A 23664-nucleotide genomic window follows, 5' to 3' on the forward strand; every position below is an offset into this window, starting at 1 on the left:
TATCGAACCAGTTGTCATAGAATGTTGCGAGCGGGCTCATTTCAACGGAAATGAAGTTATATACAAGTGATTTATATATAAAAAAATGAAGTATATAGTACCCTTTTTAAGTGATCTAAAAAATTGGAGGGCACCTAGGCCTCTTCCCACGCTAATTATTTTCCCACAGTCACCCGATTAAAATTGTGAGATAGCCTTTTTATTCAGCATAGTCGAAAAACCTTATAACTGTGTCTTTGGGGACGACTTATTCCACCAGAATCCCCGTGGAAGGGGCTACAAGTTACGAACTTTGATCAGTGTTTGTATAGTAATGGTTATTGGGAAATGTACAGACGTTTTCAGGAGGATTTTTGGTTGGGGGGGGGGGGGGGTTGAGAACAGGGGGTTATGTTGGGGGAACTTTCCATGGATGAATTTGTCATGGGGGAAGAAAATTTCCATGAAGGGAGCGCAGGATTTTCTAGCCTTATTTCAAAATAGAACAATACAAAAATAAATATGAAACAGTTTTTTCAACTGAAAGTAAGGAGCAGCATTAAAATTTAACACTAACAGAATACAGAAGTTCGTTACGTAAGCTAACTCGTAAGTTACGTAGATCTTTTACTAGCAAAAACGTTCGTAAAATATTAAAAGTTCTAGTTGCCTTTTTAAGTAACCAAAACATTGGAGGGCAACTAAGCCTCCTCCCCTGCTCCTTTTTTCTCAAAGTGATTCTATCAAAACTAAGAGAAAGCCATATAAATATGAAATTTCGTTTTAATTATTCATCTGTGGAGAGCCAAAATCAAAACATGCATTAGTTCAAAAACGTTCAGATATTAAATGAAAAAAAGACATGTTTTTAACTGAAAGCAAGGAGCAACATTAAAACTTAAAACGAATATAAATTACTTCGTATGTGAAAGGGGCTGCTTCCTCCTCAACGCCCCGCTCTTTACGCTAAGGTTTTACTCTTTTTCTCTCAATTCTACTTTTTAAAACAGTAAAAAACTTTAGCGTAAAGAGCGGGGCGTTGAGGAGGGAGCAGCCCCTTTCATATACGAAGTGATTTCTGTTCGTTTAAGTTTTAATGTCGCTCCTTACTTTCAGTTAAAAAAAACTTGTTCTTTTTATTTAGCTTATCCATACGGGTTCATTAAAAAATATTCTAAAGTTCGATTGTTGCTTGAGTATTTGTATATCTGAATTTGTATTCGGATAAGACTGTAATGACACATGATAACTACCCATACCTAGCACAGTTGGATTTATATAAACGGTTCTCGTATCTCCATACTTGTTGGCAACCTTCCGTCGACAATTTCGGGTAACAGTGCCTCAAAATAAAAATTTTTTAGATTTGGCAGCATTTTGTTAGACCAGAATTCACGGTCACGACCAATCTTTTCATAATATAATTCCTCTTCCCCTAAAAATATTACAAAGTATACAAAATCAATGTCACAACATTCCAATTGCATTTGAATTTGGTAATAGTAGTCATGTGTTCTTTTCAGCTTTATTTCACTATTAACTTTCTTTTCTAGACATGTATTTTTTTTTAAGCGCTATCCACTCTTCCAATATAAGCCCTTTTGCTGTCAAAGGGCACTTCACCTCCAAAAGAGCCTTCTCACCCGAATGAAAAATTGCTATCCCGTCCGGACTGGCCCCTAGAAACCCATATTCCTTGTGAATGAAAAGCCCAGCAGAGTTCACAATGCAACCCATTTTCTTTGCAAAAGCTGCAATAGCTACAGGCTCATACATCTGACCATGCTCCATTGCCTTTGTTTGGCGGTTTCTGGGATACAGTAGCTGCCGAACTAATGAGCCCACAGTCTTCAACCGCCTTTTACAAACAGCACCAGCTACGGAAGCTGTAATTCTGTTTATTCTGTATTCTATCCAGCTATTATCGATAGAATTTCTCTGAAGCCTAGTGGCTTTTTCGATACTGAGGATATCTGTTGCAGTACATTGGAGACGAGTCAAAAAATCTGTTTTTGCAATTTCGAGCGCACTGCAATCAAGATCCGGAGCAGTTGCGTTCGAGCCGTAGTTTTTGTCTGCTCCGGTTGGCTCCCTGATTTCTTTTGAAGGGAGTTTTGTGGAAGCATTAGTGAAAAGGCGCTTTTTAGCAGACAGTTTTTTACGTCGAGCAGTAGTCATGGCCCGCTGTTGTGCAAGTTTTTTCAACTGCCTACTTGGTGTAGATACTACAGTTCTTCGAAATATTTCAAGGCGAGCTGAGTGACCTTTAGTAAATCGGATTCCTGCTGCTTTAACACGGGTGGTATATCGCGCACTTTGGCTAACCATGATGTTTTTGCCACCTATAAGCCTTGCAACTATGCTCATAAAATATTCTGCCAGGTTGCTCGTGTGGTTTCCTATCAGTAGACGAGCCCTTCTGGTCAGCGTATCAAAGGCTGAATACACATGGCTGAGAAAGATGTTGCTAGGGGTGTCTTCAGGATTGACCTGTAGAACTTTCCCGGAGAACGAGCAGCGTGTAGGACAAAATCTATGGTCGCCACGGAAAAATGTAGAGGAATTGCCTTCAGCGCACTGATGAGATCCTTCACGCTTTTCTTCTCTGTGGTGGCACATACAATTGTATTTCTGGCAAAATCACACATTCTCTTTATTATTGCGGCACTAAGAAATCTTCTGCATTCGGCATTTTCATGCTGCTTCTTATATAGTCTGTTTTTCAAGCATTTGCACGCATGATTAGCACACTCAATTTTTTCTACATTTCTGCCATATGGTACCCTTGCTATAATTTCAGAATGGGTACTTGAATCACCGTCGGCAACAAATCGAGTATATCTTAGATTGTGCATGGATGTTGCTATTCGGAATGCGTCAACTAATATATCTGACTCCATACCTGTACTGGGCCCCTGCCAGTTCATAAAACATGTATGTTCAGGAACAGATCTATTAACTTGATGCCTGTATTTCACGCAAGTACAGCAATATTTGTTCCTAATTCCTAGATTTAAGAGTTTCTTCGAATAGAAACCTATCACCACTCCACAGCCTGAGAGTGCACGATATCTATTCCCATAACTTCGTGTACACCAGCTTCCATCAACTATAACACATGTCTCTACAGCTCCATTTGGGTGAATTTTCTCACCTGCTTCCAGTGCCATCCTTCGCTCGGTTTTCCCATTTTCGATAAGATAGTCATAGAGAACTTTTTCCAATTCTACGCAAATTTCTTTCTCAAATTTCGTAAAGACTTTTTGAGACGGGGTATTTATTCCAATGGTAGAGAAAAGTTCTTGAACCTGGGCGTGAGTCATTCCACCATTTATTGCACCAACCACTACCTCTTTATTGACACTTACTGTTCCTGTTTCTGTTTTGTGTTTCTTTCTGATAGTATTCACACTATCAAAATCAGTCCTTTTCCGTTTTTTGACTACGGTTTTCGTTGAGTCTTTTTTTTAAGCCTTCTAGGAGCAAGGGGTTTTTCTGTGTGAATTGTGGCTTCCTCATGACATGATTCGCATTTGAAGATGAGTCTTGAGCGCAATTCAGCTCTATGTTCTTTAGAAAACATCATATTTGAAACCAAATTGATGTCTTGGCACCTGTAAATAAAATGCTAATTGGTTGTGAGGAAGTAAAATAGTAAAGTAGCGATTTTATTGTTTTGGTAGAAAGGAAAGTGCTATAGCTTCAAAAAGGATAGGTAGTATGTAGAGTAGTGAGCGATGCAGGGTAATTAAAATATGAATAAAATATAAAATATAGCTAGAAACGGGCGAGAAGTGGAAATTATACGATCTAACCGAAAGTTTGTTGTATTTCATTGTCAGATTAAACCACCCAATTTTATTTATGTATGTAACCAAGCCAAAAACTGTCCTGGAACTACCAATCAGGAAAGCCAAGTATTTCAAAACTTTACAAAATCCTTTGGGGCATGACAGGAAATGCCCTCTAAACAGACCCGTGTCGATTTACCAAATTCCAACGGAAATTACTAACCAAATTCCAAGAAAATTAAGTCTCACTTGACTCCCTAAAATCAAATTCAAAGTAAAAATCCGTGCCCCAAATTCAGTTGCATCTCAACTATCATTTAAATTTTTATTCGAGTAATTCACAAAGTTCTTATTAGTACGATTAAAAATACCAATATGCTTTTATGAGTTAGGAGGATCAAATTAGCTAGTTTATTTCTCAAATCCTTTAAAGCCTTTGCAGACATTCTTTCAGAACCTTTATCCGTACTTTTTAATGATTAGATAAAAAAAACAAGCATTTTAAATGAAAGTAAGGAACAACATTAAAACTTAGAACGAACAGAAATTATCCCGTATATGAAAGAGGCTGTTTCCTCCTCAACGCCCCACTCTTTACGCTATAGTTTGACTCTTTCTCTTAACTCTACTTTTTAAAACAGTAAAAAATTTAGCGTAAAGAGCGGGGCGTTGATGAGGAAGCAGCCCCTTTCATATACGAAGTAATTTCTGTTCGTTTTAAGTTTTAATGTCGCTCCTTACTTCTGTTAAAAAAACTGTTTTTTTTTTTATTTAATTTCTGAACGTTTTTGAATTAATGCATGTTTTGATTTTGGCTCTCCGCAGATGAATAATTAAACCAAAATTTTAATATTTATTTTTTTGTCTAAAGTGCTTTCTCATAGTTTTGATCGAATTATTTTGAGAAAAAATGGAGCGGGGGAGGATGGCTAGTTGCCGTCCGATTTTTTGGTTACTTAAAAAGGCAACTAAAAATTTTTATTTTTTACGAATCTTTTTATTAGTAAAAGATATACGCAACTTACAAATTAGATTACGTAACTAACTTCTGTATTCTCATGTTTTTATTACGTATACGAAGGGGCTCACCCCTCGTTAGTACCTCGCTCTTTACATTAAAGCTTAAATTTTGTCCCAATTTCTTAAGAATGACCCCTGAATCACAAAAGCCGTAGAATAAATAGTTGAAATTACTAAAAATACTTTAGCGTAAAGAGCGAGGTATTAGGAGGAGGTGAGCCTATCGTATGCTTAATAATTTCTGTTCGTTTTAAGCTTTAATGCTTCATATTTATTTTTTCATTATTTTTTTTTAAATAATACTATAAAATCCTGGGCTCCCTTCATGAAAATTTTCTTCCCCCATGACAAATTCCTCCAAGGAAAGTTCCCCCAACATATCCCCCTCTTCTTCGAGTTACGAGTTTGGAAAATAAGGGGAAACACCCCTAAACGTCATAGTATATTTTTTTATTTTTCAAAATGGCAAGTTTTTTTTTTTTTTAATGGAGAGTTGTGAGACAGAGTCAAACTTTAGCGTAGAAAGCAAGGCGTTGAGAAGGGAACAGCCCCTATCATATACGGAGTAATTTCTGTTCGTTTTAAGTTTTAATGTTGCTCCTTACTTTCAGTTGAAAAAACTTGTTTTTTTTTATTTATTTCAGAATAGCGCGACTCATTTTTTCCGCCGATTGATTGATTAGCTTTCGTCATAAATTAATACAGAAGTAAAAAGTGGGGCTATTTCGAAATGTAATGGGGAAATATATAATGGGCTATAAACTGTCGCTTAAAGAGGGGCGAGGGGTGGGGTATAGCAAAGCATTCGCTCTTAGGAATAGTATAAGTATCTACTTATGGTTGTTTTAAGTTCTTTTCTGAATTTTTAGGCCTTCCTTCAAATGTGCCCCTCTCCTTATTTTTTACCAAAAATATAATTTAAAAGATCTACTGTTTAATACTGTAAAAACTTTAGCGTAAAGAGCGGGGCGTTGAGGAGGGAACAGCCCCTTTCATATACTGGGTAATTTCTGTCCGTTTTAAGTTTTAATGTTACTCCTTCCTTTCATTTAAAAAAAATCGTTTTTTATTTAATTTCTGAACATTTTTTCAGTTAATCCATGTTTTGATTTCGGTTCTGCGCAGATGAATAATTAAAACGAAATTTGAATTTTTATTTTTTTGGCTAAACGGCTTTCTCATAATTTTGATGAACGATTTTTGAACGATTTTGAGAAAAATGAGCGGGGAAGGAGGCCCAGCTGCTTTTTTTTTGCTACTTAAAAAGTAGCAAAAATTTTTTGCTACTTAAAAAGGCAACTAGAGCTTTTAGTTTTTTACGATGGTTTTCATTAGTAAAAATATAGGTAACTTACGAATTAGCTTACCTAACGAACTTCTATATTCGCAGGTATCTATTACGTATATAAGGGGGGCTCGCCCACTTGTCAATACCTCGCTCATTACACTAAAGCTTAAATTTTGTCCTAAATCCTTAAGAATGACCCCTGAATCACAAAGGCCGTAGAATAAATAATTGAAATTACTAAAAAATACTTTAGCGTAAAGAGTGAGAGATTAGGAGGAAATGAACCCCTTATATGTGTAATATTTTTTGTTCTTTTTAAGTTTTACCGCTGGTCCTTACTTTCAGTTGAAAACACTTTTTCATATTTATTTTTTCATTGTTTTTTTTTAAATCATGCTAGAAAATCCTGCCCCCTCTCATTCATGGAAAATTTTCCTCCTCATGACAAATTCCTCCATGGAAAGTTTCCCCAACATAACCTCCTCTTCTCAACCCCTCCTTCCAACCAAAAAATCCCACTGAAAACGTCTGTACACTTCCCAATAATCATTACTATGTGCAAACACCGGTCAAAGTTTTTAACTTGCAGCTTCTCCCATGGGGACTTTGGGGGAGTAAGTCGTCCTGAAAGACATAGTTATAAGGTTTTTCAACTATGCTGAATAAAATGGCTATATCAGGATTTTGATGGCGCTAGAACTTTTCATTTCCATTTGAATGAGCCCTCTCGCAAAATTTTAAGACCACTGGGTCGGTACAATCACCCTTGGAAAAAAGAATTAAATAAATAAACACGCATCTGGGATTTGTGTTTTGGCAAAATATACAAAATTCTACATTCTTGTGGATAGGAGCTTGAAACTTGTACAATAAGGTTCTGTGATACGCTGAATCTGATGGTGTTACTTTCTTTAAGATTAAATGACTTTTAGGGGGGTTCCCTCATTTTCGAAAATCAGGTAAATTTTCTCAGGCTCGTAACTTTTGATGGGTAAGACTAAACTTGATGATGAAACTCACATATTTAAAATCGGCATAACAGTGCGATTCTTGAGATGTTCTGATATCAAAATTCTGTTTTTTAGAGCTTTGGTTACTATTGAGCCGGGTCGCTCCTTACTACAGTTCGTTACCACGAACTGTTCGAAATTACCTCTACTGGTAAGTTCGCTTTATGTTGGAAAAAAAAATGATAAAAAGAAGTTTTTTAACTGAAAGTAAGGAGCAAAATTAACGAACAGTAATTACTCCGTATATCAAAGGGGCTTTTCCTCCCTCAACACCTTGCTCTTTACGCTAAAGTTTGACTCTTTTTCTTAAGTTTACTTTTTAAAACAGTAAAAAACTTTAGCGTAAGGAGCAGAGCGTTGAGAAGGGAGAAAACCTTTTAATATACAGAGTAATTTCTGCTTGTTTTAAGTTGTAATGTCGCTCCTTACTTTCAGTTCAAAAACTTGTTTTTTTTTCATTTTATTTCTGAACGTTTTTGGATTAATACATTTTTTTTGTGCTTTTTTTCTGTTTCTCTGTTTGCCATTCTGGCATGTCCAATGAATTGTGGGACAGAATAGAGGCAGTTCAAAAAACGTGTCTAAGAATTATTTTCAAACAGGGTAAAGGGCCTTACATTTCCCTTCTTCGGAGAGCAAATCTAGTCACCCTTAAGGAAATGAGAGTACAAATTTCCTTATTATTTTGCCAACAATATCGTGCATAACCCTTGTACTACTTCTCCTTTCCCTAGTGAATATTTACCCACCCGCCACGTCAGGGGCGGATCTAGGATTTTTTTTTTTTGGGGGGGGGGGTGTACATGAAAGGTTACTCCGATAAACTTGTGGACAAAGAAATACCAACAATTTAAAGGGAACTGCAACAATTTCTAAGTCGTGGGTAGGTAGTGGACATGGACCTTAGTTTAATATAAAATCTAATGAGTTCTAATGAAATTAAACCAAACTGGAAATATTGATACAAAAAAAGTAAATTTGTAGGAACCACCTTGCCATAAAACACAATTAAAAGGTTGTTCACCCTCTACAAAAAAATAATATATTAAATCTTTTCTGCATAATTTTTAGCATTTGCACTTCTGGCGACTATAGCGAGTTACTGAAACTTTGTATTGTCAAAAAAAAAAATTAGTACCATATTTTGGTATCATACATTTTGGAACTAATTGTTGATTAAACATTAAGTAATAGTTCGTTTGATGGTGTAGCAGGAAAAATAGAACAAAGAAATAGAAATATAATGCTTTCTTATTGTTGCTATTAGCAGCGGATTAAGTCAGAATTTTAAATCTCCCCTTCTTACGAATGAAAATTTTCGCCTCCCAGTTGGCATTTGTTGTAATACGGACAGATCCCCTTGATAAACTTGAATTTAATTAAATACTTTTTGGGGACATGTGTCATTAATAAAAATCTAATAGAGACTGCAAAAAGTCACTGAAACCTTGTTTCAAACTTGTTTGCAAAAAGAAACAGCCTTAATAACTAAAAACTTACTAAAAACTCGACTATTAAAAACCAAATATAAAAAAATTCGTCACTAAAAGAACCAGAGCAAGCGGTCCCAACCACAAATCTACTACTATGTCACGGGGAGGGTGCCCCCTGCATTCGCCACTGCCCCACGTTCTAATTCAACAAAAATCCCCCTTCTTGCCCAAATAAGAGTTTCCACTGAAAGATATAGAAGAACGTTCATCCTTCACATATTTGAAAATTTAAATTACTAACCCTTCGCTCTTATCGCTCCACTTTTAACTTATAGTTTTAATGCTTATTTCGCAACTGCAAACTTTACAATTCTTGCAAGGTAAACTAAATTGTCATTTTGTTTAAATTTGTTTTCCCGGTTTTAATTTAAGACTTTTTATGGTTTGACTTTTTTACTGATTGCAATTTTATGAGTTTAAACTGGTTTGATATTTATTACTGATTGGCATTCACCATTTTTTTTTTAATTTTTTATTGAGACTAAAATGTGAATTTGGCCCTTTTGGGCTTGTGATAGCCGTTTTGTAGAAATAAATCTTGTCTTGTCTAAACGAAGATGAGATTGCTAAAGAAATAGCGAAACAACTGCCGACTATTCTATATAAGCTTTAAATTGTTGGTAAAACCAACAATAGTGAAATTAAACTAACCTAAGTAGATACCGTCGGAGCGTTCTGTTGTTTTGGGATGAAAATATCTTTAAAAGTTATCGAACATTCTTTCTCTATAGCAGAAAAGACAATTATCAAGAATTAATAAGGTACAAGTTGTATTAATTGCAACCCAGAATAATTCCCCATCCTAATAATTTTGATTGCAGTAAATCAATGACGTAAAATGAAAGACAAAGAAAAAACTTACATGTGGCGAATCACGAGCTTTTCATAATTCTCAAAAAGGTAAGGCAGATCCACAATCCAGCGTGAGCCTTTTAGAAGGTCTGACCCCAAATTTCTTCCAGAAGTGATAACTTTCAACACAAAAGGGGAATTTGTTCCAATTTCTTCGGAATTTGATTCGTCGTGAACCGAAGCATCCGTCAAGTCTTCTAACATATATTTTGGTAAACGCGGTCTGCCTCTAGCCCGATAATTTAATTTCAACTTTTCACGATGGGCCTGCACATTTGGCAAATGGAGCCCTCGTATATTTCTTTTTTTTCCCATGTTACTGTGGTCAATAACAAGAACTATATAAGAACTTTATTAGGGTTTTGACCATTTTTATCGGGGTTCACTTACTAAAGGGTTGAATTGTTTTTTGGAAAGGCCTTGGACTTGAGACTGGTCATTTGACTGCTTTAGTATGGGTAATTTTTATTGGGGTTTATTTACCAAGGGGTAGGATTGTTTCTTGGAAAGGCCTTGGACTTGAGACTGGTCATTGACTGCTTTTGTAGTTTGCTTTGGTAGTTCTACAGCAAGACTCGGGTTTTGCTATAACAAATTTAAATATTCTGGGGACATTTTGTTTCGTTCATTCGTTATTTTGTTTCATTCATTAGTTATTAATTAGCTTATTTTATATATTATTAATTCTTATTTCAGTACGAAGATTATGCAAAATTGTACTTATACTACAATACATAAATTTTTCCTGAATTTATTTTAATTTAACCAAAACGATAGATCAATCTTTTTAAAATAAAACCATTGCTTCTTATTCGGCCCTTGTGCTGTGTTCAATTTATCTCTAGGATTAGACGTAGCTTATCCTTAATTATTTATACAATACAATTTTCTTATATATTCATTAACCGGCAGTTTGGTGTCTGCACCTTACTTCTTCTCTAGACTCTGTTTAAACAGGTTAGAACTAAATAATGCTTGACTGAATCGCTCCTGAACAATCCGAGTGGTTAGCCCCTTGGTGTAATTTTTGCATTCTTAGATGCTCCGATTACAGCTCAATCTAACCTTTTGAGGGGAAATTTTGATTTCGGAACACAAATATGTAAAGTATTTGAAGGGACTGCAGCCAGGAGGTATATATTATAGAAAAAAGCTTCTTATTGATGAATAGTAAATTTTTTGCTCTATTTTTTGATACCCACAACAACAATGTCAAGCATAGCAATCTAGAATGCAAACCCGAAACAGGTTTTATAATTATTTTGGAATTATAGAAAAAATAATTGTCGGCTTTAAGATTTGATTATGCCAAAATATTCACCAGATTTTTTTACTTCTATTGACATAAAAACCGCCAAAATCACTAATTCAGCAACGTCAGGCAAACTCCAAATGTTTAACATGGGAGGTATAGGAAGATTCTTTCCGAGTCCGTCCAGCCTTAAGCGACATGGTACCCTGGCCATACATACATACACCTACATTTGTTTCCATAGGTCTCTTTTATAAACAAAAAAATATTAACTGAACGACAATAAAAACAAATATATGATTAAAACTGAACTTTATTTTTAATCTAATAAGGTACAAAATTTTCACTGGCTAGTGGTTGCAGTCAAAGTAGAGCTTTGTCCGGCCTCTTGTCTTAGCCTGAAAAATAAAATAGATTAATTTTCTGCTTCATTACATTTTCAGAGTAAAAATGGAACTATTTAACAAGAGCGTATCTTTTAATGAGCTTTATGATCCATGGTATAAAGCATCAACCTAGATTTTTGGATAGCCAAAAATATAAAGTACGCTTAATTAAGCAGTTATTCAGCTCTTGCTGAATTAGTGACAAATGGGAATATTTGAAAAAGATTGAAAATGAAAAAAAGAAGTACTGACTAAAATTAAACACTTGTTATGAAAACATATACTACTTTGTCGAAAAGGTATTTGCAAATCAGCTCCTAAAAGTATCCAATCTTTGATTACTATACAAAAATACTTCAGTGATTGTGTTGCAGCAGCATCACTTTGAATATTCTGGGAAAGTGGTACGGAGAAAGTGGTATGGTCATCGTCAGAAAATTTCTTAGAGGGGAAGTGCAATGTGCTGCCAGGAGTTTTTCTCCTTTTTTGTTTCTACGGGGAGGGGTGTATCTTCCTGCAATTCAACCACTCCCCCCCCCTACTAGAGTTTAATGTCTGGTATCTAAGGTTTTTCCTTAAAAGTGCAGAGCTCAGAACAGATTGGTGAAAATTACATTTCATATGGCCAAATGGATAATTTTGCTTATTTTTAGCCTGCCGTATATGAGCTGCAATGTTTTATTTTTTTATTTTTATGGAGCTTCTGGAGTTGATACTCCAAGCTTTTGATTCAACGAGGTACCTCTATGCTTTCTAATGGAAAGTTCAGCGCCAGCAGGCAGCGACAAGTATCAAATTGATCAAAATCAAAAGTACCTATGATGTGCGACGGCTCCTCGGCCACATCGCCACAATACCTTCTTAGAATTAAATTCTAGGCTGAAGAACCAAGAAACGGAGATTAGTGCCAATGATAGGGACTGTAAGGTCTAGTGCCTTATTCTTTACCATTATATATATATATATATATATATATATATATATATATATATATATATATATATATATATATATATATATATATATATATATATATAATGAAAAAAATAAATAACCAATGCAACAGCACAAACACAGAAATGAACAGACACCACAAAAAAAAGAAAAAAAATTAAGAAGAAAAACAGAAGGAGAACGGAAGAGTATTTTTCTACTTTAGTAATTAATATAGATCAGTACTTTAATGAGGCCTCAACCCTACTTGTCCATCCAATTACATAGGTCAAACAGCATAGCCACACACAATCAACCGTAAAGAATAATCCATGGACAGTCGTGTCGTAAGTATAAGTCGTCATTTACCAAGTAATAAAAACAATAAAAAAGACAAATAATTCAGAGGCAACAACCCCACATAAGGGCTCATCAGAAGAATACACACTTGCCTATAGGGTTTTAGCACTTTTAAATTTTCTACCCAGGCGTTTGGCGTGCCTACCGTAAATTCCCTACGGTATCCCCATGCTAGGTATCACAATAAAAACAATGAAAAAGACAAATAATTCAGAGGCGAGAGGCACTCAGAGGCGACAAGCGAAACACATATGCAAAAGATTTGAATCCGTATTAGTACCAGAGGAAGCTGAAGGTTAGACAGTATGCGAGGTCACGAAGAATTGCTACCACGAAACTTCTAAATCAACCTTAGGCCTCGCGTAGGAGCCAAAAAGACCATTGAGTGTCAGAAAAAACGTGGCATCTCATGAAAGCGTCTATCCCCCAAATATAAGTCCCTGGTCGCCTTGTTTTCCAAAATGAGCAGCACAAAGCTCTTGATACAGCTTAAAAAAAAGTTCCCGAGCTGTTAAAAAAAAAACTCTAGAGCCTAAAGCACTGCGGGCAGAAGAAGCAGCAAAAAGAGAAGACTCCAGAGTCTCATAAAAATAACTAATGAGATCATATGGAAAGAACTTTTAAATAGAAACGGGCCAGCCAAAGATTCATCGGGGTTCCTTGTAACAGAGCAGATTGTAGTCAATGAAGCAAGGGCAAATAATTTCGAAAATTTACTGAACAGACGCCTCCAGAAGAGCCCCCTAGCATTCAAGATATCCCCATCCCCCTCCTAAATATCAGCAAGGATCCAGGTTATGTCAGTGAGATCCGAGAAGCATTCAAATAAACTGAAAAACGGAAAATCACCTGGACGGGACTGCATATCTTCAGAAACGATCAAGGCATCACTATCCTCCTTCATCTTCTTTTAATATTTACTGTTCACTCGGATGTGAACAACGGACAAAATACCATCGGATTGGGAAAGTTGCACCCTCAAGAGGATATTAAAATAGAGACGGGATGGGTACCTGCCAACAGGCACTTACAGGGTATAACTTTAATGTCAATACCTGGGAAGATAATATCTCGTATTATCATACAGAGGATCCGAACAAAACTCTAGCAGCACCTCCGAGATGAACAGTATGGCTTTAGGCCTTACGGCTCAAGTGCTGACCTTATATTCAAACTTAGACTTCTTACCGAAGAAAGCAAAGAGTGGCGTCTGAAGATTTGTGTGATCATTGTGGACTTCGAGAAGATTGTCAACTCCTTGGATCATTACAGTCTATGGAAGATTCTCATCCATTATGGAATATCTGAGAAAATAGTGACGAATACCATCGCCATGTTGAAGGGTAGTGAATGGATTGTCAAGACACCAGTGTTCAAAACTCGTTTCTTCCAGGTCCTGTCAGGAATGAAACAGGGATGCGGTCTGTCACCCTTATTTTTGTGATAATGATCGATTGCATTTCTCGAAATACAGAGACAAAATGAATCACATTAAGCCTAGAAGCTCATGTAAACAGAGTAGACTGTGCAGTCAACATAGCAGTGCTTGAGCCAAGCAAAAATGAATACAAGATTTACTAGTAGGAGTCGTGATGAAGTTAAACTATCTTGGTATAAATATAAAATGCAAAAAAAAAATGCATGGCAACAAGTGACTTCATTCTATCTATTAAATGTGGCGACAAATATGTTGAACAAGTTATCCGTTCTAAATACCTAGAAAGTATAATCAAGAACACTGGCTTGACAGTGAAAGAAACAGTGAAGCTCACCAGAATAGAACAAGCAAATAGTACCTTCAATAAACTACGTCAAGGCTGGAGATCGCAGAGATATTAGGGATATGTACTCCATATAGAAGACCACAGACTTCTTCACCATAAAAAATACGCTCCCAAAAGCTGATTTGTTTTGGGAAACACCGGGAAGTCGTAGCCGGGGAAGACCCAGGGCTGCACCAGACCTACAAGAGAGATTTTCTAACCTGCACACCTCCGTTAAATCAGAATGGGTGGATATCATTACAGCAGCAAACTTGAGGAATGTTTGTTAGCTCCTCCTTGATGTCTAAGGTCCTAAGCCTAATAGTAAGATCTATCATTCTCGACGAGCTGATTTAAGCGTCTAAAAGATTTTTTTTTTTTGTGCAAAACTTGACTTAAGAGTTACACCATTCTGAAAATCTCGAAGGGCTGAGAACTTCTTTGCGGTATGAGTCGGGAAAGAATAAATTGTAAAGTGACTCTGTGCAAAAAGAAGTCCTGATTCGGTGTAAAAACACATAGGAGACGCAAAGTGGGCCTGGAGACCCTCCGATTCTTTTACCCCTTCCACCTCTCACTATGCCAACTTTTTGTAAAAGGAAACGTAGGTTGGACCTTGCTTGAGCTACAAGCGCGCAAAGGTTTTCAATATGTATGAGCATAGGACGGAATTAAATTGAGGTCTCTGTAAAGCCCTCTCCTGTCTGAAACCTGTCTGATTGGAAGCACAACGGGAGCTCAAGACCCTAAAACCCCAAGATCAACTTTTCAGCAAAAAAGGTAGGCAGGTACTTGCTTCTCTGATCGGCTTGAAATTTGTGTGTCCAGCACCTTGGCACAATGAAACAAGACACTGAAAATTTTCAGATTTCTCCTTTCCTTTTTCCGATCTTTGCGTAAAGTTGTGAAGATCTGTTTGAAGCTTAGGAGACAAGTACTTTGTGCGAATGGAACAAAAGGAATGGATTTTCAGATGTGTAAACAAAACTCTGAGTCTCATTTACCTTATGCACTAAGGTGGCCTGATTTGCTTGAGATTTGATATAAAGGTACTTAAAAAAACAATTTAATCAATAATTTCAAGGAAGTTGCTCTTTACGATCCAGATGCTAGTAGCCTTCAAAGTTTTTATTATTTGAGGAGTGTCTTCAGACACGAAGAGCGACAAGTAAGCAAAAGAACATCAAATAGATCATATTCTGGGGTGATGGGTTAAAGACTTGGTCTAAAAATACTAATAATAATAACTTATTTACGAAATACTTTTAAACAAAACAAGTGGAGTAGATTACATTAAAAAAAGAAGCGAATACAGACATACATAGACAACATAAGCCTTTTTCTTAGACAAGAAACACGGGTAAGATTATGGTTTGGGCCTAGGGACACAAAGGCACTTCTTTTTAAGTTAACACTAAGCAACTCAAACGATTGTATAAAGTTGGTAGCACTATACTTCTCAGTAATACGTGTAATACGATGTGGAGTGGGAAGGTATAGCAAAATTTCCTAAATCTAAAATAAGGAATAGGCTACTGATCTGGCACAAATCTTTCTTATTCAATAACGAATACATGTCACTTGTAAACAAGACAGAATGGTCAAAATATATGAAATACATTTTAGCTAAGGCTTGGCATGAATATTTTCCACGGTTAGGTACAATTTTTGCGTATCCAATCTTCAACTTATCATTAACATCTCTCAGAACCTAGAGTCGCAAAAAAGGGAGCGCAGAACAAATACTAATCTGTAACTACCATAAACTCGCAACATTACAAATTACTGAGGAACGACGGGACAAATTATGAGCTGATGATTAGGGATTGAAAACTAAATATTCGGATTTATCAATATTCAAAGACACACCAACATTCTGAAATATAACAGAAGTATGTTGCACAGATAATTGCCAAAATACACTTGGTCCGGCTTAAAACTAGCAGGTTGTCCGTGTACACAATACAAGACACATCAGATAAATTATAAATACGAAGGCCTGATTCATGATAATAGTTTATGAATGTAAGCATGGAATAGATAAGGCAATAGCACTCCACCCAGTTGTACTCCAGGTTGAACTGGTTTATTACCATAGAACCCTGTACGCGAAATCAAACGAAGAAGCGAATTACTATTCAAAAATTTAAGCACATGTATGATAGAAGGGCTCACTCCAAACTCTGACAAAGAGTGCCACACTTGTATATGGCAAATACTGCTGAAAGCTTTAGATAAATTTAAGGTACAATTACGTAGTTCATAACAATTAAGCTGGGTGTCAGTGCCCACGTGCATGGTTGTAGCCTGTTAGTAAGGGCGAAGGGTTTTGGGTTAGTGGCCCCCAATACTTGTAAGAGTACGAATGAAAAACACAAAAGTATTTTTAACGGGGTGAATTTCTTAGTGTTTCGTCCCCCTCCAAAGAAAACAATTCGTCCTCAACAAAACATGCTCCTTTCTACAAGGGAGACAGGAGCCTTAGCTTTTACTGATGAATCAACAATTAAAATTTATCTTTGAAAACTCTTTTTAATACATTACCTTATCAAAGCCCGAAAGTTGGTGGTAAGTATTCTTAAGAGTAAAACTTAGGTGCAGCTGGTAATTCAGTCGGCTTTCTTTCAGGATACGCGGTAGAATCTGAAGTAAAGTTCTTGCGTCTTAATTTAAACCTCCGTCCTTCCGAGTGATCATGAAGGATGGTGGCTAGCCTAAAATTATAATTAAAATTATATTTCAAAGATAGGCTTATAGCTGTTTGAGGTTTATGTCAAAATTTTCAAGTTGGTATTGGTTTTGGCTGGATCCAACCCTTATTCGCCACTCCAGAAAAACTATCAAAATAGCACCCCCGTGGTTACTTTATAAAACCATAAGAGTATGCTAAAATATATTGAAAGCATAACAAAGAATACAATTTTTATATTAACTTATGCAGAAAACATTCAGCCGGCCAAGCCCATCCTAAGACAATTTAGCCTATCAGCAAAATGCAACTGAAAAATAAAAAAGTTACATCACCATAATATAAATTTTTTCGAACTTTAAGCTAGAAAGTCAAGATCTGTGCAGCTAATGGACAGTTAGAAATGTTTGGAAGATTTAGTATAGTAAAGATATCAGTCAGTTTAAGAAGGATTAAAAAAAAAAGTCGACTAAAACTACGAAGCAACGTTAAAACTTAAAACGAATAGAAATCGCTTCATATATGAAGGAACTGCCTCTTACTCAACACCTCGCTCGTTACGCTAATATTTTTTTTTATTCTTTGACACGCTTCTTATTCCAATTCAATGGCTGTCGTTCCTAAGGAATTGGCAAGAAGAGTTAAACTTTAGCGTATGATGACACATTATTATTTGTTTTAAGTTTTAATGTTGGTGCTTACTTTCAGTTGAAAAAAAACTTGTTTCGTTTCATTTCTGACTGTTTTTCCAATTATGCAAGTGCCAAATCCAAATATGATGCGAGTTACTCGCCGCAGAAACTTTCGGTTTCTAACTGAAAAATTGGATAAAATATATTTATATATAATATATTTATATAATATATATATATATATATATATAATAAATAACAAAAGGTCCCGAGCCCTGCTGAGAAGACAAATTCGTAATGCACATGATGGAAAAAAACTTCTTTAAATAAATACAACATCAATACTTAACGACATGCAGTTCAGATAAGTGTAATTAAACAAATTCTCCCGTCATTGGCCATGTCAACAACACCACCCGTTGACACGTCCAGTAAAATAAAAAAAATAAAAAAAAATAAAAAAATAAACGACACCAAGAACCCTGGAGAAGCCCAGGTCCAGTATCATCAAAACCAGATAAAATGGGAACAAACTTAACATCCCAAAGGCGATCCGTATTAACCAACAAAACTCACTTAACACAAACAAATTTCAATATATCAACATAAATTTAAGTTTTCGTTTGGTTATTTGAATTGATCTGAACTGCAACTGATACTGTTTTTTTAGATCATTTCAAAATGATCTAAAAAACGCACTATTCTATTATACAGACAACGTTCAGTTATTTTAGAAAAAACCGACAGGAGCGACATAGGTCGATAATTTGAAGGATTTATTTTCTCCCCTCCTTTGTAAAGAGCCAATATTCTTGAATCTTTTAATGACTAAGAAACGTCCCTTTTTCAAATGCCAGGTTTATTATATGACATAAAATAAGCAAAATTTGGGGGAACATTTCTTTTAACAGAAATGTCGATGATCTATCAATACCCTCAGAATGACCATTTTTCGAAAGAGTAACTACATTCTTTAATTATTGTTCAGAAACCAGTGTTAAAAACATTGACTTATCATGTGATGGCGGAAGGAATTTCCTAAAATCATTTTTATTTTGACTACTTGATCTTGATGAGGCAGCGGACTCTGCAATTTTTTCACCTATTTTAGCAAAATGTCGGTTAAGGGCATCTACTATTTCCTTCTTATCATTAAGGGGTACTTGATTTTCAGGCATGCACATTTCATACAGAAAACTTCGGTCCTTCCTTTTGCTAAGGCATTCGTTAGTTAGTGACCAAGTCTTTTTTGGAGACAAACGAATTTTCTCAAACTCTTGTTCATAATAATTCCTTTTTTCCAACCGAAGAATTTTTGAGAGTTAACTTTTATGCCTTTTAAATTCAGAAATATTTTCATCAGATGGATAGTATGATTTGATTTTTGAATAATTGATGAATTAAATGATTAATTGATGAATAAAGGATGAATAATCCATCCGTGACTTTTTGGAAAAATCTTTTTGCTCGGTTTAAGCTCACTTTTTAATTCAGAAAACAACATGAAATGATCAGAAGAGTCCACCAATACTATCCTTATTAGATTTGTCTCAAAATTCGTCAGAATATTGTCACAAATTGGTAATAAACCATCCAACGGGCATATCGATAGAAAATCTATCGCATTTTTGCCAAGTCTACACTCATTCATTTCTTTATCTGTTGTCTGATGTGAATCAAAAATAGAATTGATGTTGAAATCTCCCATTAAGATTACCCTTTTGTACTTGCATGATTTTAGCTTCATGAGGGTATTAAGTGACGACGAAAAATAAGAAGGCGATACATGAGGGAGCTTATAACAAACGCTACACGCAACGGCCTCATTATGTATTTTCATTTGTAAAATCAAAAATTCAAATTTCCTTTCCTCACATAAGTCATCAAAATCTGTTATTTTTCTCGAATGAATATTATGACGTACATTACACCCTATTCTTCCCTTATTTTTTGATACTCGTGATTTATTAAAGAAATTAAAACCTTGAATTTGGACTCAAGAAGAAAGATTATCATTAAGAAATGTTTCACACACCACAACCAACAAAACATCACGACTGGGAAGAAACTCCGATAGAAAATTTCTTTTACTCATAAGACCACGACAATTCCAAAATATTGACCAAAATGAACGTGGAGTAGCTACATGATCTATATCATTATCGTTAATATATTTATGTTGGGGGAGAGCCACCACAGATTCATCCATATTACCAAAATCCTCTTTCACTAAATCATTCGCTAGAATTTGTTTAAGATAAAGCAGATTAGTCTCTAGCCTGGCAAGCCTATTTTCACCATCTGTAAATTTAGACATCAATTCTTAGTAGATAAATAATCGCAGGACGTGCCCCCAAGCAAGACAGGAGAAAAGACAAAGTAAGGAAAATTAATAACTGAATGTGATAAAATACAGTGGTACGCTTAAGAACCTGATCTACATCTACAATAAAAAACCAAAAGAACAAAAGAGAAGACGAGAAAAGACACAAAACAAGGACCGTGATTATTACGGTTAGACCGTATTCGATTTTTGACAAACCATGATGATAACAAGAAAATAAAACTAAATATTTTTTTTTTCTATTTATTTATATATCACCCATACTAACAGCAAAAATCACCACTTATCTCGACAAAACCTAATAAAAAAAAAAAGAACTTCTTACTGTTGTCATAAAAAAAAGAAAAAGGAATAATATTCTTTTTAAATAATCATTATGATCATTACTGCAGTTCACCGTTAGCTGTTAAACTTCATGATGGTCATCATATTTGACCCACTCTTCAGAGTTCAGGTGACGTACTTTTAACCATAGATCCGCTCCCTTTTGTTTGATCCTGGAGGACTCACATTTACTAGCGTCATGCAGACCTTTGGCCTTAGCAATAAGGCCATTCATGATACCGTTAAGTTTGGTCGGAAAAATCTTTCCTCCTTTAGCTAAGTTTGGGATGAGTTCGGGAAATGAAAAATCTTACCATTTAAAATCGCTGATGCCAAATCCCTGATAGCACTTGCCTTCACGAAATTTTCTGGCAAGGCTCATAAAACATCACTTCACCTTTTGCTCCTCTGTGCCAATAGTCAGGTAAATCTGGTATTTTGTGCCATGACATCACCATGAATCACCATGTCAAAGAACCCTTCTATGCAGGTTTCAAGCTGCTATATACACAAAAGTGGAATCGTGCTCCCCCCAACAAGTAGAAAGATCATGGAAGCATGTTTATTCGTTTTTGGTATTCTCAGTGGCAATTGTACTAAATCCATGGTTCAAGAGAGTTGGATGAGTGCTGGGTAAAACGGCAATTAAAAGTTTTAGCGCCATTTTTGAGCGATAATAGACTCTTCCACATATACAAACACACACACACGACAGGCTTCTATATATGGATACTCATTGTCACTTGTCTACTAACCGAAGGAAATTTGAGTCTTTTTTTGATGTCATGATGTCATCACAGGTTTGATACAACCACACTGGGAAAAATACGAATTTTTACTTAAAGCTTTGACCTATTTAGATCGTTTTTGTGTTCAAAAATGTCAATTTGCCAGGTTTAAGAAGAAAATAAACTATGTAGCTGATTTCAAAGCCAGACCCTGTTAGTGCTACGCAACAAGCTTGTCTTTATTGATTCTCATTGTCACTTATCTTGTAACTAGAGATAATATGAACCTCTTCTTGATATCCTGGTGTCACCTTAGGTTAGATACAACCATTATGGGAAAAATGCAAATTCTTCCTTAAAGTTCTGACCTTTTAGCTAGTTTCTAGTGACCAGAAATATCAATAAGCCAGATAAGTTAAAAAACTATGCATCCGATTTCAATACGGGGTCTGGCCCTTGGAAAGTGGTAAGCTTGTATATATTGATTCTCTTGTAAGTATAACAACCCCAAAATGAGTGAGATTTGTTTGGTATTCCTTCTCAGGGAAAATTAAGGGCTCTCCCCAAGGAACACATTGAACGTTGAAGGATCGCAATGATTTGTAATAGAGTTGCGTTGTTTATGCTAATTTGTACTGAGTTTTGCGCCACATTTCGTTGGCATCGAAGATTTTGACGGCGTTGTTATATATATATATATATATATATATATATTATATATATATATATATATATATATATATATATATATATATATATATATATATATATATATATATATATATATACATATATATATATATATGTATATATATATATATATATGTATATGTATATATATATATATATATATATATATATACATATATATATATATATATATATATATATATATATATATATATATATATATATATATATATATATATATATATATATATAATATATATATATATGTTTTATATATATATATGTTTATATATATATATATATATATATATATATATATATATATATATATATATATATATATATATATATATATACATATATAATATATATATATATATATATATATATATATATATATATATATATATATATATATATATATATATATATATGTTTTATATATATATATATGTTTATATATATATATATATATATATATATATATATATATATATATATATATATATATATATATATATATATGTTATATACCCCTATATGCATAATTCCAGGCTGGTTCCGCCCACCGTCGGAAAATTCTTGATCTATGTTTACAACATACCATGCTGCTTCACAATTCACTTACCTATGTTCATTAATGTCCGTAAATCTGCTTTCTCTTCGGCCTACTTCTACCGCTGGTGAATTTGCAAGAACATTTTTCACCTAGAAAAAAGGAACATAACTGTCAACTATTGGAGATGTCACTGAACCAGTTTAGAGACAGTTTAGGTTCGACAACGTTCCGAGCCTTGGAAAGTTATATATCTATATATATATATATATATATATATATATATATATATATATATATATATATATATATATATATATATATATATATATGTATATATATATATATATATATATACGTATAAATATATATATATATATATATATATATATATATATATATATATATATATATATATATATATATATACGTATAAATATATATATATATATATATATATATATATATATATATATATATATATATATGTTACATATATATATATATATATATATATGTATATATATATATATATATATATATATATATATATATATATATATATATATATATATATACGTATAAATATATATATATATATATATATATATATATATATATACATATATATATATATGTAACATATATATATATATATATATATATATATATATATATATATATATATATATATATATATATATATGTATATATATATATATATATATATATATATATATATATATATATATATATATATATATATATATATATATATATATATCATGAAAAGAGAAATCACCAATGCAACAGCACAAACACATAAAAAAAAGAAAAAAAAGAAAAAAAGAGAGACAGAAGGAGAAAAGGAAGACTGTTTTCCTAAATTAGTGACTAATATAGACCAGCACTTGAATGAGGCCTTAACCCTACTCATCCATACAATCACATAGGTCAAACAGCATAGCCATACACAATCAACCATAAAGAATAATCCATGGACAGGCAGTCATGTCGTCAATAAGTATAAGTCGTCATTTACCAAACAATAGAAACAATAAAGACAAATGATTCAGAGGCAACAACCCAACACAAGGGCTCATCAGGAGAATACACTTGTCTATAGGGTTTCGCCACATTAAATTCTCTACCCAGCCAAGTGTTGTGGCTACCACAGAATATCCATGGCATCCCCGTGTCAGGTATCACCCCCAAAATACATGCTTATGAAAGAAAAAAACAGCAAATGTAAAACAACCATGTAACACCAAAACAAGCTTATCCTGTTAATATATGCCTCTTTTTAGCAACAATAGGTAAACTAAATATGATAAATTTTACCAAATCACAAATATTAACACATTGCAAAAAACCTGAATGAACTAAACAATTATAGAATTCATCTTTACCATGTGGCTATTTTTTAGAAAAATCCGCTCTATTAGAAACACAATTCAAAATAAATGGCGCTGCAACATCATTTCTCGAACCTCCGAAATTAGTTGAAAATTTCTGTAAGTATTTCCAGATAATTCTTTTGATATTTATTTAAAAGTTCGTTATAATGAAAATTA

General features: G+C 34.2%; 1 protein-coding gene across 2 annotated transcripts in view; it reads right to left on the minus strand.

Annotated features, from left to right (window-relative positions):
- Positions 1–10980: 10980 nt before the first annotated feature.
- LOC136025119 (uncharacterized) overlaps positions 10981–23664 on the minus strand; it is a 47034-nt gene continuing 34350 nt past the window's right edge. For both annotated transcript variants that reach the window (XM_065700858.1, XM_065700857.1), the window contains 3 exons: positions 22163–22242; positions 16672–16841; positions 10981–11083 (listed from right to left, as the gene is read on the minus strand). In XM_065700858.1, the coding sequence (XP_065556930.1) occupies positions 16706–16841; positions 22163–22242 (216 nt within the window). In that variant the 3' untranslated portion in view covers positions 10981–11083; positions 16672–16705. The remainder of the gene's footprint in view (positions 11084–16671; positions 16842–22162; positions 22243–23664) is intronic.

The sequence above is a fragment of the Artemia franciscana genome, chromosome 3 (assembly GCF_032884065.1).
Source record: "Artemia franciscana chromosome 3, ASM3288406v1, whole genome shotgun sequence".
Lineage (NCBI taxonomy): Eukaryota > Metazoa > Arthropoda > Branchiopoda > Anostraca > Artemiidae > Artemia > Artemia franciscana.